Raw genomic sequence first — 13,955 nt, 5'->3', positions numbered from 1 at the left:
TAAAGATAAAATGCTTCCTTGAATCTCCCTGAGATTATTACTTCTGTTCCTGGACTATCTCTGTTTTGCCCAGGGTTGTTAATATTTACATTTATTTTAAACTTTTTTTTCTTCATACTGTTGAGTTTCCTTATGTTGGGAAATTCCTACTTTGCCGTTGGCATTTATGAAAGTAGTAACTGGTGTCAGTTTTTCCTGTGGTTGTATAAATGGGTGGGTTGGGTGTTCTGTGTCAGCCAGTGTGGACTAGAGTGTGTAGATGGCCAGATCGCGCTCAGGGTTCGCGTCCTAGAAGATGGCTTGTGGTTTGTGTATCTTCCTGTGCTTGCTCAGTCAGTTGTGCCTGACACTTTGTGACCCCATGGACCGTAATCCATGGGATTCTTCAGGCAGACTACTGGAGTGGGTTGTTATTTCCTCTTCCAGGGAATCTTTCTGACCCAGGGATCAAATCTGTGTCTCCTGCACTGTAGGTGGATTCTTTACCCACTGAGTCACCTGTATCTTCCTAAATGACTGTATTTTGGGGGACAGTATCCACATAAAAAGGCTTGGCTTTCTCTAGACATCTGTTTACTAAGAAAGAATCATGTGAATGTTTTGCCTGGGGTTAAATACTGGTTATTGGCGTAGAGGAGAGTTAATTAAGGTGTTGAGCTTTAGTCCTGGTCCTCTTAACCAGTTAACATTTTAAAGCTGTCTTATTTTCAGTCCTGCCTCTTTTTCTTTCACCATCCCTGCTTCTTCAGTGGGGTTCCATGGAGTATCTCTCATCTCTTCTATGGTAACCTTTTTGTTTCATTCTTTTCATATGCACTTGGTCAGTTCTCCTTTTCTGGAGATTTATTTAAATTATCTATTTGTTGCCAACTCTCCTATCCTCAGTTTTTGTTACACAAAGATTATTTTTTTTCTGGGGGGGTGATTCTGATACTTGGTAGCATTTTATTTTAAAGTACTGTTGGACTTATGGAAAGTTACAAGAATACCACAGAGCTCCTGTATGCCCTACACCCAACTTTCCATAATCTTAGAAACTTATAAAACCACAGTACAGTTTTCAAAATTAAGAAATGAATATCTGTGTAGTACTCTTAGCTAAGCTGCAAACTTTATATGGGACTGCCCTTTCCCCGGTAGTGACTTTGTACTTTCCCCTTTTCTGTTCAGGGTCTAGTCCAAAGCCTCACGTCGCACTTAGCTGTCATGTCTCCTTAGTCTCCTCCAAGTTGTAGCGAGTTCTTAGTCTTTCCTGCCCATGACTTTTAAAGTGTACTGGTCATTCTATTTTGTCAAATGTCCCTCAATTTGAGTTTGTCTGATATTTCCTAATTATTAGATTTGAGGTTGTATGTTTTTAGCAAGAACACTAAGTCTCAGAGAATAGTGATGTTAATATGTCTTATCACTAGAGATACTAATCTTGATTACTTGATTGTACTAATAGCTTATTCAAATAGTTATTTTCTATTTACCTCAGTTCCTCTGTACTTATTAGTTGAAAGTTTTCTGTAAAGCAAAGGTATTTTTTTTCTTTTCTTTGTTTCTTCTATTATTTTTTAATCTCTGAGAATTCTTGGATACTTACTTGACTCTATGGATTATAATCCAGTAATATCATTATTTGTTTTGTTCATCAGATTGTCTCACCTTTGGCCATTGGGAGCTCTGTGACCTTGGCTTTTATGCCCTACTAACATGCCCATGTCTTTTTGAACATTTTATTTATTTATTTATTTATTGTCACCAGAAGATGTTCAGAAATATCTTGTATTTTCCCTGCTATAGTCCTGAAATCAGCCACTTCTCCAAGGATCCTTGATCCTTTTTTCTTGGAGACTGATGCTAACTGTGCTTTTTGCCACTTCACTGTCATTGCTTTTAGGAAATACATAATAACTGATGTATACGCACATATCTAAAGGTTTTTCTGTATCTAGCTACCTGATTTATATTTAAAACTATGAGTTCATTTGTATATTTTTATAATTTTCCTTCAGTGGGATATTGGAATAAGATGAGGAACTAACACATATGCATTGTTATCTGTTTTTTACCAGAAAACCCAGTTATTCAGATAAAATTTTAAATGAATGCTTTTGAGTGTTTGTTGTAAGATTTGCTTAAGAAAAGTCTGTTTAAAAGAGATCTATGGTGCCTTAGTTTCATCAGCTTAAAAGAGAACTGAGCATGAAAGAGTTTAATACTAATAATAGGAAAATAAATAAGATTCAGTTCAAAATTTATCACATCTTTAAGCCAAACGGTATTTGCAACATAGTAGACACTCAGTGAGCATGGTGTCACACAACTCTTAAAATCATGCATCACTAACTTATTCAACAGACAACTACCACTCCAACACAACTCTAAACATATATATTTTAAAATGGAAGGTGTTTAAGTGATGTTGTTGTTCAGTCGCTGAGTTTTGTCTAGCTCTTTGTAACCCCAGGGACTGTAGCATGCCAGGCTTCCCTGTCCTTCGCTGTCTCCCAGAGTTTGCTCAAACTCATGTCTATTAAGTTAGTGAGGCCATCCAGCCATCTCATCCTCTGTTGTCACCTTCCCCTCCTGCCTTCAATCTTTCCCAGCATCAGGTTCTTTTCTAATGAATCAGCTCTTTGCATCAGGTGGTCAAAGTATTGAAGCTTCAGCTTCAGCATCAGTCCTTCCAATGAACATTCAGGACTGATTTCCTTTAGGATGGACTGGTTTGATCTCCTTGCTGTCCAAGGGACTCTCAAGAGTCTTCTCCAGCACCACAGTTTGAAGGCATCAATTATTCGGTACTCAGCCTTTTTTATTGTCCAGCTCTCACATCCATACATGACTACTGGAAAAACTATAGCTTTGACTATATGGACCTTTGTAGGCAAAGTAATGTCTCTGCTTTTTAATATGCTGTCTAGGCTTGTCCTTGCTTCTCTTCCAAGGAGCAAGTGTCTTTAATTTCATGGCTGCGATTATAGTCTACAGTGATTTTGGAGCCCAAGAAAATAAAGTTTCACACTGTTTCCATTGTTTCCCTGTCTATTTGCCATGAAGTGATGGGACTGGATGCCATGATCTTCATGTTTTGAATGTTGAGTTTTAGGCCAGCTTTTTCGCTCTCCTCTTTGACCTTTATCAAGAGGCTCTTTAATTCCTCTTCGCTTTCTGCCATAAGGGTGGTATCATCTGCATATCTGAGTTTATTGATATTTTTCCCAGCAATCTTGATTCCAACCTGTGATTCATCCACTCCAGCATTTCGCATGATGTTAAATAAGTGTGTAAGTTAAATAAGCAAGGTAACAATATACAGTCTTGATGTACTTCTTTCCTCATTTTGAACCTCTTTTTTCCAAATTTTCTGTTTTTTCATATTTTTGGAGTGAATTCAAATATACAGGATTAATCCTGTGAAATAGAACTTTTTGAAAGCCTGTGTGAATTTGCAGGCCAAATTTTTACTCTTTTCTTCTAAGGTTAGAATAATTTTTTTTTTTTGGCAAAAATGAACATTTATAAAAATGTTCAATGGAATGGTTTGTATCTCATTCTCTTTTTTAATTTATACCTTCATTTTGATGGGGGCACTCACTACCTTCTTTTGATAGTATTTGTGGGAGATATTTTCTTTTTGTTTTGATATTTTGAATGTCTGAAATTATTATCTGTTCTGTTTTGCATCTTGGATGTATATGAGGTTATATATTTTTTAATTTTTTCTGTAGATTTTTCCTTCATGTGTTGATTTCCTAAATGGGTCCTTCAAGTTTCTTGCCATTTTTTCACATCTCTGTTTTGTGCTGTACTGTCTGAGAGAATTTGTCAAATTTATCTTTTAAACAGTCTATTACACATTTTTTTTGCTATTTTTTTTAAAATAGCACCTCTTTTCATTATGTACCATCTTATGTCTTTGAGAGTAATCCAAATTTCTATAATTATACTCTCTTCCCTGCATTGTCTCTCATTTTCTGAGTTCCCTTTCTTCTGTTCATTGGTTGGCATGTTACTTTTGTTGTCTTTCATGCTAGAGACTTTCTTCACACAGTCCATCATATCTGAGAAAGGGGCACCAAAAAGATAGATGAGAACTCTGGGTGACTGAGAGGGGCTTTTGACTGGTGAGTGTAAAATTACTGAGGGAAGATAGGTGGGGGGAAATCTGTCTGTTGGTTTGAGTGACTCACAGACGTCAGGCTCTCTGGGTGTTTTCTCTTTGGCCAGTTTGTTTCTTAGGGAAGACAGAGAAAAGACATCTTGCTTTTTGTGGCCCCCTTTTTATAGATTTGCACTTATCTTTGAGTTTCCCCCTCCATAGATCAACTCTTAAGTTTCCCATATTATTTTGGTAGCCCTTGTCTCCTATCCTATCATTTTCTTTCAAGAATATGTACATATATATTTTATATCCAGATATTGAGAGAAGCCTTTATGAAGAAGGTAGTAAGTGAGCTGTGCCTTGAAGGATATTTATCCTCCAGTCAATCTTACAAGTATAGATTGGGGAGATAGAAGTGGAAGCAACATTCCAAAGAGAAGGAAAGGAGGTGGAAAACTCTAATGCATGGTTATTGTAATGCATGTGATTGAGTGGACAGCATTGCTTCATATTTTCCTAAGAGTAGTGTTTGTTAATTCTTCAAGAGATGGGAATACCAGACCACCTGACCTGCCTCTTGAGAAATCTGTATGCCGGTCAGGAAGCAACAGTTACAGCTGGATATGGAACAACAGACTGGTTTCAAATAGGGAAAGGAATATGTCGAGGCTGTATATTGTCACCCTGCTTATTTAACTTATATGCAGAGTACATCAGGAGAAACACTATGCTGGATGAAGCAAAAGCTGAAATCAGTATTGCCAGGAGAAATATCAATAACCTCAGATATGCAGATGACACCACCTTTATGGCAGAAAGTGAAGAAGAACTAAAGAGCCTCTTGATGAAAATGAAAGAGGAGAGTGAAAAAGTTGGCTTAAAGCTCAACATTCAGAAAACTAAGATCATGGCATCCGGTCCCATCACTTCATGGCAAATAAATGGGGAAGCAGTGGAAACAGTGAGATACTTTATTTTGGGGGGCTCCAAAATCACTGCAAATGGTGACTGCATCCATGAAATTGAAAGACGCTTACTCCTTGAAAGAAAAGTTATGACCAATCTAGACAGCATATTAAAAGCAGAGATATTACTTTGCCAACAAAAGTTCATCTAGTCAAACTATGGTTTTTCCAGTAGTCGTGTATGGATGTGAGAGTTGGACGATAAAGAAAGCTGAGTGCCGAAAAATTGATGCTTTTGAACTGTGGTGTTGGAGAAGACTCTTGAGAGTCCCTTGGACTGCGGTGTTGGAGAAGACTCTTGAGAGTCCCTTGAACTGCAAGGAGATCAAGCCAGTCCATCCTAAAGGAAATCAGTCCTGAATATTCATTGGAAGGACTGATGCTGAAGCTGAAACTCCAGTACTTTGGCCACCTGATGCTAAGAACTCACTCACTGGAAAAGACCCTGATGCTGGGAAAGATTGAAGGTGGGAGGGGAAGGGGAGAACAGAGGATGAGATGGTTGTATGGCCTCACCAATGTGATGGACATGAGTTATAGTGGGCTCCAGCAGTTGGTGATGGACAAGGAGGCCTGGCGTGCTACAGTCCATGGTGTTGCAAAGAGTAGGTCACAACTGAGCAACTGAACTAAACTGAGTGTTTCTTATCTAAGGTAGTACATAGGATTAATCAAACTAAATAGATGGAGTACCTTGAGAAAACACTCTTGATTCTTTGAGACAGTTTATTGCCACATCTAATATTCCAACATCATATATCACATTGTTATTTCATGCATATGAAAAGTAGTTAATTCCTAGTATGTGACACTTTTATGAAGATTATTGGTATTATTAGGAAGGAAAAAAACTGAATATCTCTCCTAATAATGTAGATATATTAGAGATTCTTAATTTTATTGAAGAATAAAATAATAAACTTGTGCATGATAGACAAAGTTAGATATTCACTTAGTTCCACTGATGGGCAGTTCAGTTATGAGGCTTTCCAGATGTCAGCAAGACTACTATGGAAGTCACTTGTACATTTATGATATTGAAGATTTGAACTTTTATACTTTTATGACAATTGTAGAGTTATGAAAGACATTTAATTCCTTTTTATTTCTATGTAGGTATGTTTCAAATAAGTGTTTTTTTTTTAACTTGAACAACTTCTTGTCTACATGCAATAAGATTAAAGTATAAAACTAATATGTAGTTATTGTAAAAAAAAGATCTGGAAATTTGCACATTTAAAAAAGATGAAAAGAATGTAATTGTGTCACTGTTCAAGGATAGCTATTTTAATATTTGGTTTAGTTATTTCTCCCAAACATACAAAATAGAACTTACTGCTTTTTAAATTCCTTATAGGGTGAACTAGTCCCATTTCATTTCATTAAATAGTCTTTGAAAATTTGGATTTAAATGATGGCACACTTGTTGTGAAGCCTGCATTAAAAACCTATTGGGTTTTATAAAGCCCAGTAGCATCCACTAGTCGCTGGCTCTCAAATCCAGCTTGAGGAGGAAGGGGTGAGGGAGGCTGGGAAGGTGAGGAGGTGAGTGCTCAGGTGTCCAAGTGAGGCCAGCAGGGGTGGCAGTCAGAGATGAGGCAGCCGCATTCCTTGTGTCTCTGACCTTGGACTCGCTTAACATTATAGTCTGGATCCTATTAAAGGAATTTTGTGTTTTTCCTTTGCGAGAGTCACCCCCTACCACGACAGATATTTAAAAATGTTTCTTAAAAAAAGTTGGAAAAGCAACTTTTTCCCCAAAGAAATTTATAGTTCAAATTTACACCAAGTTCTTACTAACTGGAGCAAGCCAGGTTTTCACTAAAGCTTTGCCTTTCCTCTGTAAAACATTAGTCACTCCCTTGGAAGAAGCAGTTTTTTTAAAGGCAGTGGGATAAAACAGCCACAGATGTTCATGTAATATGACGGGCTTTAGAATGTACCTGCAAGCATTTTTTTTTTTAATTCGGAGAAAAAGATGAAAGAAAAAAGACTGAATTGGGACGCTAAAATAACAGTGATTGATTCAGTATTAAGGAAATGATAAGTTTTTGATCCACTCAAATAGTGTTTTTTTCCCCCTTTTCTTTATTCTTAGCAAGTTCTTGAGATTGTGCCAAATCATTTTCACTGCACAATTTTTGAAGGTATTTGCCATTCCCATGTGTAACCGGTTGCCTTTTTACTGTGCAGAACTGTAGTGAAGCCTGTGGCCACAGAGTTTGATCCAGACATGGTCCTGGTTTCTGCTGGATTTGATGCATTAGAAGGCCACGCCCCTCCTCTGGGGGGGTACAAAGTGACAGCAAAATGTAAGTAATATGCAGGATTTTTTTTTTTTCAACATGTGAAGAGTTAACTTAGGTGAGACATTCAAATGATTTTAGATGATGTTTACTGCTCTGTCAGATTCACCCCTCTGTAGAAATTGGCCTTAAAGAAAACAGTTAAATCATTCCCTTTGGTGGACTTGAAGGAACATTTCAGAACCTTTAGTTTTTCAGGAATCGTGTTTTGCTATTTAAAGGCAGAAGTGATAGGGTTTCTGTTTAAAATATGTTAAATGACTTGAGAGGTCTAGAAAAAATACTGGGCTTTTGCAAGTAGATTGGAAGTCACTTTGTTTATTTCATTGCACTTTGGGTAGAAATAGCTATTTCCCAGTGTTTCCTCTCCTAGGTTTGAATACAAAAGTGAGGCTCTGTACTAGCCTATGGGTAGCACTCAGGGTCTCTACTGATCTTCTCTTGTATTGCAAAGATTAACTTTTTGGATGTGTCCCCTAGCAACTAGACACCACATGAACAAATGAATTTTGTGTCATATTGCATTTGAATAACATGACCTAGTGAAATCTGGCTAGAAAGAGTCTTTTAGAAGGATTTCTGTGCTCTTTCCAAGTATGAAAATAGGGCATATGTATAGTCCACACATGCAAATGTATGCTGGCACTATGTTAAAAAAAAAAAAAGATGAAGGAATAATGTAAAATAAGTAAAATTACACCAAGAATAGTACTCACTATTGTGTATTTTAGTGGGAGTTGAAAATAAATCGAAAACAACCCAAGTAATTTTAAGTGAGAGAGATGAGTTTGGAACAAACGTGCTTTATTAATTTGTAAAGAACCAAAGAGCCAGTATTATGCCAGCCTTTGTTTTAAGTTGGCGTCTCATATGATGGAGTTTTCTGCACTTTAATTCTTCCAGTAACATTGTTAGGTAGTAGCTATTTTTAACATCTGTTATTTACTCAGTATTCTTGGTGCTTTGTTGTCTATTGAAAATATATTAGAAGAGGCAACTCTGCAAACACAAGTGAAGCATAATTAACAATTGTGGTAACACTGAACAAGGGAGGTGTTTGGTCACATCAGATATCTTTATTATCCTTTTTCTTTGTGAAGTTCCACTCACAAGGAGGTTAGTCTTTTCACTGCAGATAAGCCTCATTTGGGTCAAGACTGGTGAATAGTTTAATCTAAATAAAGGGGGAAAATGCTTGTACCCTAGATTGAGATAAACCCAAACAATAGAAAACACGTGGAGCGAAGACAGAAATCTAGAAAAGGTATCCTTTGCCATTAAATCCAAGAGTCTCCCTCAGAACGAGGAATGTCTGTTCTTGGGTCTTTCTCCCTGCCAACAGGAAAAGTTGTAACAAGTTCGAACTAGCTGGAAGGAACTAATCTTTTTGTTCGCTTGTTTATTTGTTCATTTTTTGCCAAGTCACATTCAAACTCAAATCTCATATGTCATCTTAAAGTTTCTACCAGTTGTTAGCTTTAGTGCACCAGGACCTTCATTTTATCATGTTTCTTTGTCACTTGGTGGGGAAGCTCTTTGTTGTTCTCTATCCCAGAAGTTGATCTGTAATTTCTCCAGTCCCTTCACTCCCACCCCTGGTTATCTATTTCTTCTCTTCTTTACCTTTTCTATTCAACAGACCATTACTTCATTACTAGGAGACTTGTTTCCTAAGAAATACAGACAGACACTAATTTTAAATGTTTTAATAATTCACCCTTTGTTGAGTATTCAGTTTAACAAGGAAAAGATATAGAGTTAGGGAAGGAAATCTCAGAACCCAAAGAGGCTTTCTAGAACAGCTTACATATTTTGTAGATGAGAAAACAAACTTATTTTACCATCTGAAATAATTGGGGTTAAAACACAAGTACTTACCCTGAATTTGTAGTTAGATGAAATTATATAAGCTTTTACCGAACATTGTTGAAAAAGAAAAATGTTTCATAAAATGCGTAGAGAATAGAGAACTTGAGTGCACACTGCTGAGGGCATTTTGGTGCCCAAACCCTTAACTTCACAGTCAATTAGCAACTGATAATGACAGTCCCATGCTACCTAAATGAAAAATAGCAGAACATCATAAGCAACTGTCTGTATAGATCACCTCATGCAGGCCTGAGTTTGCCAGCTATATTTTCTAGAGAAGCTGCCATACTGACTGTGTACAGGCTAGAATGACTGGACCACTGTATAGTTATTCCCCAAGTGGTTCACATGTAGTTATTTTTTCTTTCTAACCACCCAGCAGATGCATTTATGTTGCCTTGGTTTATACAACAATTAATATTGGTCCTTCAACTGTCCTATACTGTAAGACATTCTCTGTTTGAGGAGAGCCCCAAAATGAGGCTAGAAATGGACTAAAACCTAAAATAAAAAAGTAGAATTTAAAGAAGCAAGTTTCCTTCCTGATGTTTTCCCATTCCTGCAAAACTCACCCTTGCCCATTGTAGAATGTTTAAGGATCTTAAGGGTGTAGTTTGGAGGATCCTGGCTTGTCAGAGATGCTAAATTTTATTGTCTTAGCACATTGAATAAATCCTCTAAAACTTTTGTTTGTTAACTCTTATATGAAAAAGATAAGTCAAAATAACAAGTTCTTTTGTTTGTTCTAAAAATGTAATTAAAGTTGATTCTTGGCTAGTACTGTTATTCTTCCTTCCTGTTTTCTCCTCTCGTCTCTTTACATATTAAGTGTTCTTTGTTGTGAGACTATAGTACAGATATTCAGATTTATTTGTGCTAAAGTCTTAAATGAATTATCTGAATTAGTTATTTGAAATCTGTGCTATTTTTTCAGTTAACCACCAGAATTAAGGTCCAAGCTGAACGGAATAATTTTTGTATCCTGCCCTAAAGGTTACATCAAATTTTACCTTACAGTTATCAGTTTATCTTTTTAAATACTCATTTGGATCTTTTTGTCTTCAGTTTACAGTCTAAGAAGGTTAGTATGCCAACTGAACGCCTTGTTAAATTGAATGAAATCATTGGTTCACCGTATGGCAGCACCCCCTGGCTCTCTAACAGTGCGTGTGTGCCTGCTAAGTGGCTTCAATCCTGTCGGACTGGAACCGCACGGACTGTAGCCCGCCAGGCTCCTCTGTCCAGGGGATTCTCTAGGCAAGAATACTGGAGTGGGTTGCCTTGCTCTTCTCCAGGGGAATCTTCCCAACCCAGGGATCAAACCCACATCTCTTTATGTCTCCTGAGTTATTTACCACTCGTGGCACCTGGGAAACCCAGCTTAACAGTGTTGTCACCATTTAAAAAAAAAAAAAAAAAAGGTTCTTTGGTTCAGATTCACTTTACAACAAAACAGATTTTTCTTTGTTTTCAATGCGTCTGTGTATTATCTGTTTTCCATGGCTTAAGGTAGTCAACTCATAGGAACAATTTGCTTTTATCATGTAGTAAGAACTTTCCCTTTGGAATAATGCAAAAAGCATTGCGAGTTGATAGCCATATGTGATTTTTTTTTTAAGTTTCTTTTTAAAAAAAATTTTTTTTTAAAGTTTCTTTTATAAACATAAATAGTTTTATAGTCCTTGAGATAGAAACCATTCCCTTGGAAAATACACATGTGTTTTTTCGGACAACTAAAGAATAGGTAATAGTAACATATCTTAAAATTGTGAATTACCATCTTCTCCTTGATAGACTGTTTCATCCTTTCTAGTATCCTCTCACTCCTTTTTTAGTTTTTTCTTGTATGAGGGTCTTTCATGGTGGTTCACTGTTGTGGGGCAGATGCCTGTCTAAATGAATTGGTACTAACATTGGTCACTTATTCAATATTTCCTTTAACAGAATTATTATAAAAAATGATGTAATATTAAATGGAGAAAGAATGGTTTTCTTAATATTGCACCTTGGGCAGGATCACTTGAACATTAATACCTACTAGAATCTAAATGGTAAGAAAACTCATTTCATCTCTTCTCAGAAAAATAGGACAGTGGGAGCATGAACCCTTTAAATAATAAACCTGAAATAAGTGTGAAAAACTGTGGGAGAGTGCAGGAGAGTTGTTGAGGGGTCAGAGGACCTGTGTTTAAATCTCAGCTTGGTTCCTCACTAATTCTGTAAGCAAGTTAGTTTCTTAATAAGCAAAAAAAGTGGAAGAATCGGGAGATAAGTAATAATTATGCCTATACTATAAGGAATAAATTATTAAAGCTTATGAGATAATGGTTTTGAATTTTATTGCTCAAATCATTTCAACAATTCTAAACATTCAACAAAAGTCTGAGATTTTAGATGATGTATTTGAACACAAAATACATAACATAAGAATTTTATACTCTTATTTGAACAAAATGGTCAGAATGGTCGGAGGTCCTCAACAGCTATGCAGGATTCTAGATGAATAAAAAACGTATGTCCCTTCAATGAAAAGTCAAGTTAGGAAGAGAAGTGCCTCCATCACACATTTCCATGTCCATATGCATTCTCACATGGGAATAAGTTGGAAGCAATTGGAATGAATTACAGTGTTTCTTTTTTTAATGAGGCATCATTATTTTGTGATGAAGATTCCTCAGGTCCTGACTTCCTAGAAATTGTGTAGTTTGTCTTGGTATATTGAGGTGTGCTTGGATTATGACATTGTTAGTATGCTGATGTGGAATAAACTATCCAGTGGAGCCTTTTTAGCTACTAAACTATCTGAAAAACAGTTAAAAATCAGACAATAAACAGAAGAACTTCTGAAAATCAAAAATAAATGCAGAAGTTCCACTTATAAATGCTTTGTTAGACTGCTTTCTTACCCTTAGTGAAATTCTGTTTCATTCTTTGCATATATAACCAGCATCTCATCCTTTGCCAAACTCTTCTTTTGCCTTCAGTCTTTTCCAGCATCGGGATCTAGGATAAGATGATTAGATAGCATCACTGAGTCAATGGACATGAATTTGAGCAAACTGTGGGAGATAGTGAAGGATAAGGAAGCCTGGCATGCTGCAGTCATAGGGTCACAAAGAGTCGTACATGACTTAGCGACAGAACAAAAACAAATTAATTAGTGTACTTGATTAGTTTTCCAACTGCAGCAGATTTAAACAATAGTTTGGAAGTGGAGGTAGATGAATGAATGATGGGCATGTTTCTGTCTCAGAGGATATTATTTCTTAAATTTGAGTCTGCAAGCTTCCCAGAAATGCATGGATAGAATTCATGGTGCTCATGAACTTGGATGGAAAGAAAATTACATGATTTTTACTAATCTTGCCCCTTATTATCAATGGCTATATGAATTTAGGAATGTATTTTCTCCCACTGTAAATGTAGGCACAAACCATAGCTATATCATTAAAATGGGTACCCTTATCACCAATAGAAATGATAGCTATTTTCATATCACTTTACTGTTGTGTAGATATATCTAAAGATCTGTTACTCTCATCATTATGGTATATATATAATAGACTTGTTGCTCAGTAAGTTCTTTGATTTAGTAATATGGAAGTAGATATATTGTACCATGGCTATCCTCCGTATTTTGGAGCTCTTTTCTATAGTACTTTATTTCTATTATCTGTGTACTTACTGTGTATATTTTAAAACATTCTGAGAAGGGGTTAATAGGATTCATTTCAAATACACTTTCCTTCTCTCTCTCTCTGTAGCAAAGAGAATAGTTTGTCTCTTTCTATTTGCTGATTTGCTTCTCACATTATACCTGACATAATTATTTTGTTATATATTACTGAACTTTGAAGCAAACAATAAAGAAATTAATGTTCAGTTTTTCCAAAGATTTTTTATCTGTAAAACAAACCTCAGCTATGTCTTGCAGTGCAAGCTAATCTTCATATCTTGTAACTGGAAGTTACACCAACACTGTGGACAATTAGTAAACTTCACATCAAGTATTCATACATTGCTGTGTCATCATTTTACAATAAACTAGAGTAATCTGAGAAATCAGAAATTTTGGTTAAAATCATGCAATCATTCTTTTTCTTTATTTGTTTTTATTTACAGTGATTTAAAAGGTGAATAATACAGAGAAGTATATAATAGACTTTATTACTTCCACTATTTAGAATTGGCAGCAACTAAATATTTTTATTATATTTGCTGCAAGTCTTTTGTTTATAAAAGAAATAAAAATGGCAGATGAGTGCAGATTCCACTTTAATCACTGAGTCACTGTCTCTAAGACTTGTTCCCATTCCCTTCTTAACCACTGTCCTAACTTGTGTACTTCCCAGTATATACACACATGCACACACCCTGTTCAGTATTATTTTAGTGAGGGTGGTTTTTCATGTACTGTACATAGCAAATAAGTATTAACACATTCTGTATGTATAGTTTAAGGACATAGCTTTCTTCCACTTTTAATATCTTTGAGACTTGTTCGTGAATATTCACATATCCTTTTAATTTTTCCATACTGGGCCACTGTGGACTTATCCCGTAATATACATTCCCTACCCTCCTACAGTAGACCTTTATGTTTCCAGGTTTTCACTGTTGTGAACAGTGTTGAAGTGAGCATCTTTCCACAAGTCTCTTGCTGCCTAGATGCCCTCTTACCAGACTTTTTTAGTTAGTGTACACTCCTGTCTCTTTTTCATT

The 13,955-nt window shown here is 36.1% G+C and overlaps 1 protein-coding gene across 18 annotated transcripts in view; it reads left to right on the top strand.

The window, feature by feature from the left end:
• HDAC9 (histone deacetylase 9) overlaps positions 1-13,955 on the top strand; it is a 972,671-nt gene that overhangs the window by 839,301 nt on the left and 119,415 nt on the right. For 17 of the 18 annotated variants that reach the window (XM_070470395.1, XM_020901439.2, XM_070470453.1 and 14 more), the window contains one exon: positions 7,252-7,370. In XM_070470395.1, the coding sequence (XP_070326496.1) occupies positions 7,252-7,370 (119 nt within the window). Of the gene's footprint in view, positions 1-7,251; positions 7,371-13,955 lie in introns of those variants that run through there. The other variant, XR_011488684.1, reaches the window with a different exon arrangement.

The sequence above is a fragment of the Odocoileus virginianus genome, chromosome 1, assembly GCF_023699985.2.
Source record: "Odocoileus virginianus isolate 20LAN1187 ecotype Illinois chromosome 1, Ovbor_1.2, whole genome shotgun sequence".
Taxonomy (NCBI): domain Eukaryota; kingdom Metazoa; phylum Chordata; class Mammalia; order Artiodactyla; family Cervidae; genus Odocoileus; species Odocoileus virginianus.
Note: the sequence above shows the minus strand (reverse complement) of the source record. Positions and strands in the feature narration are given on the sequence as shown.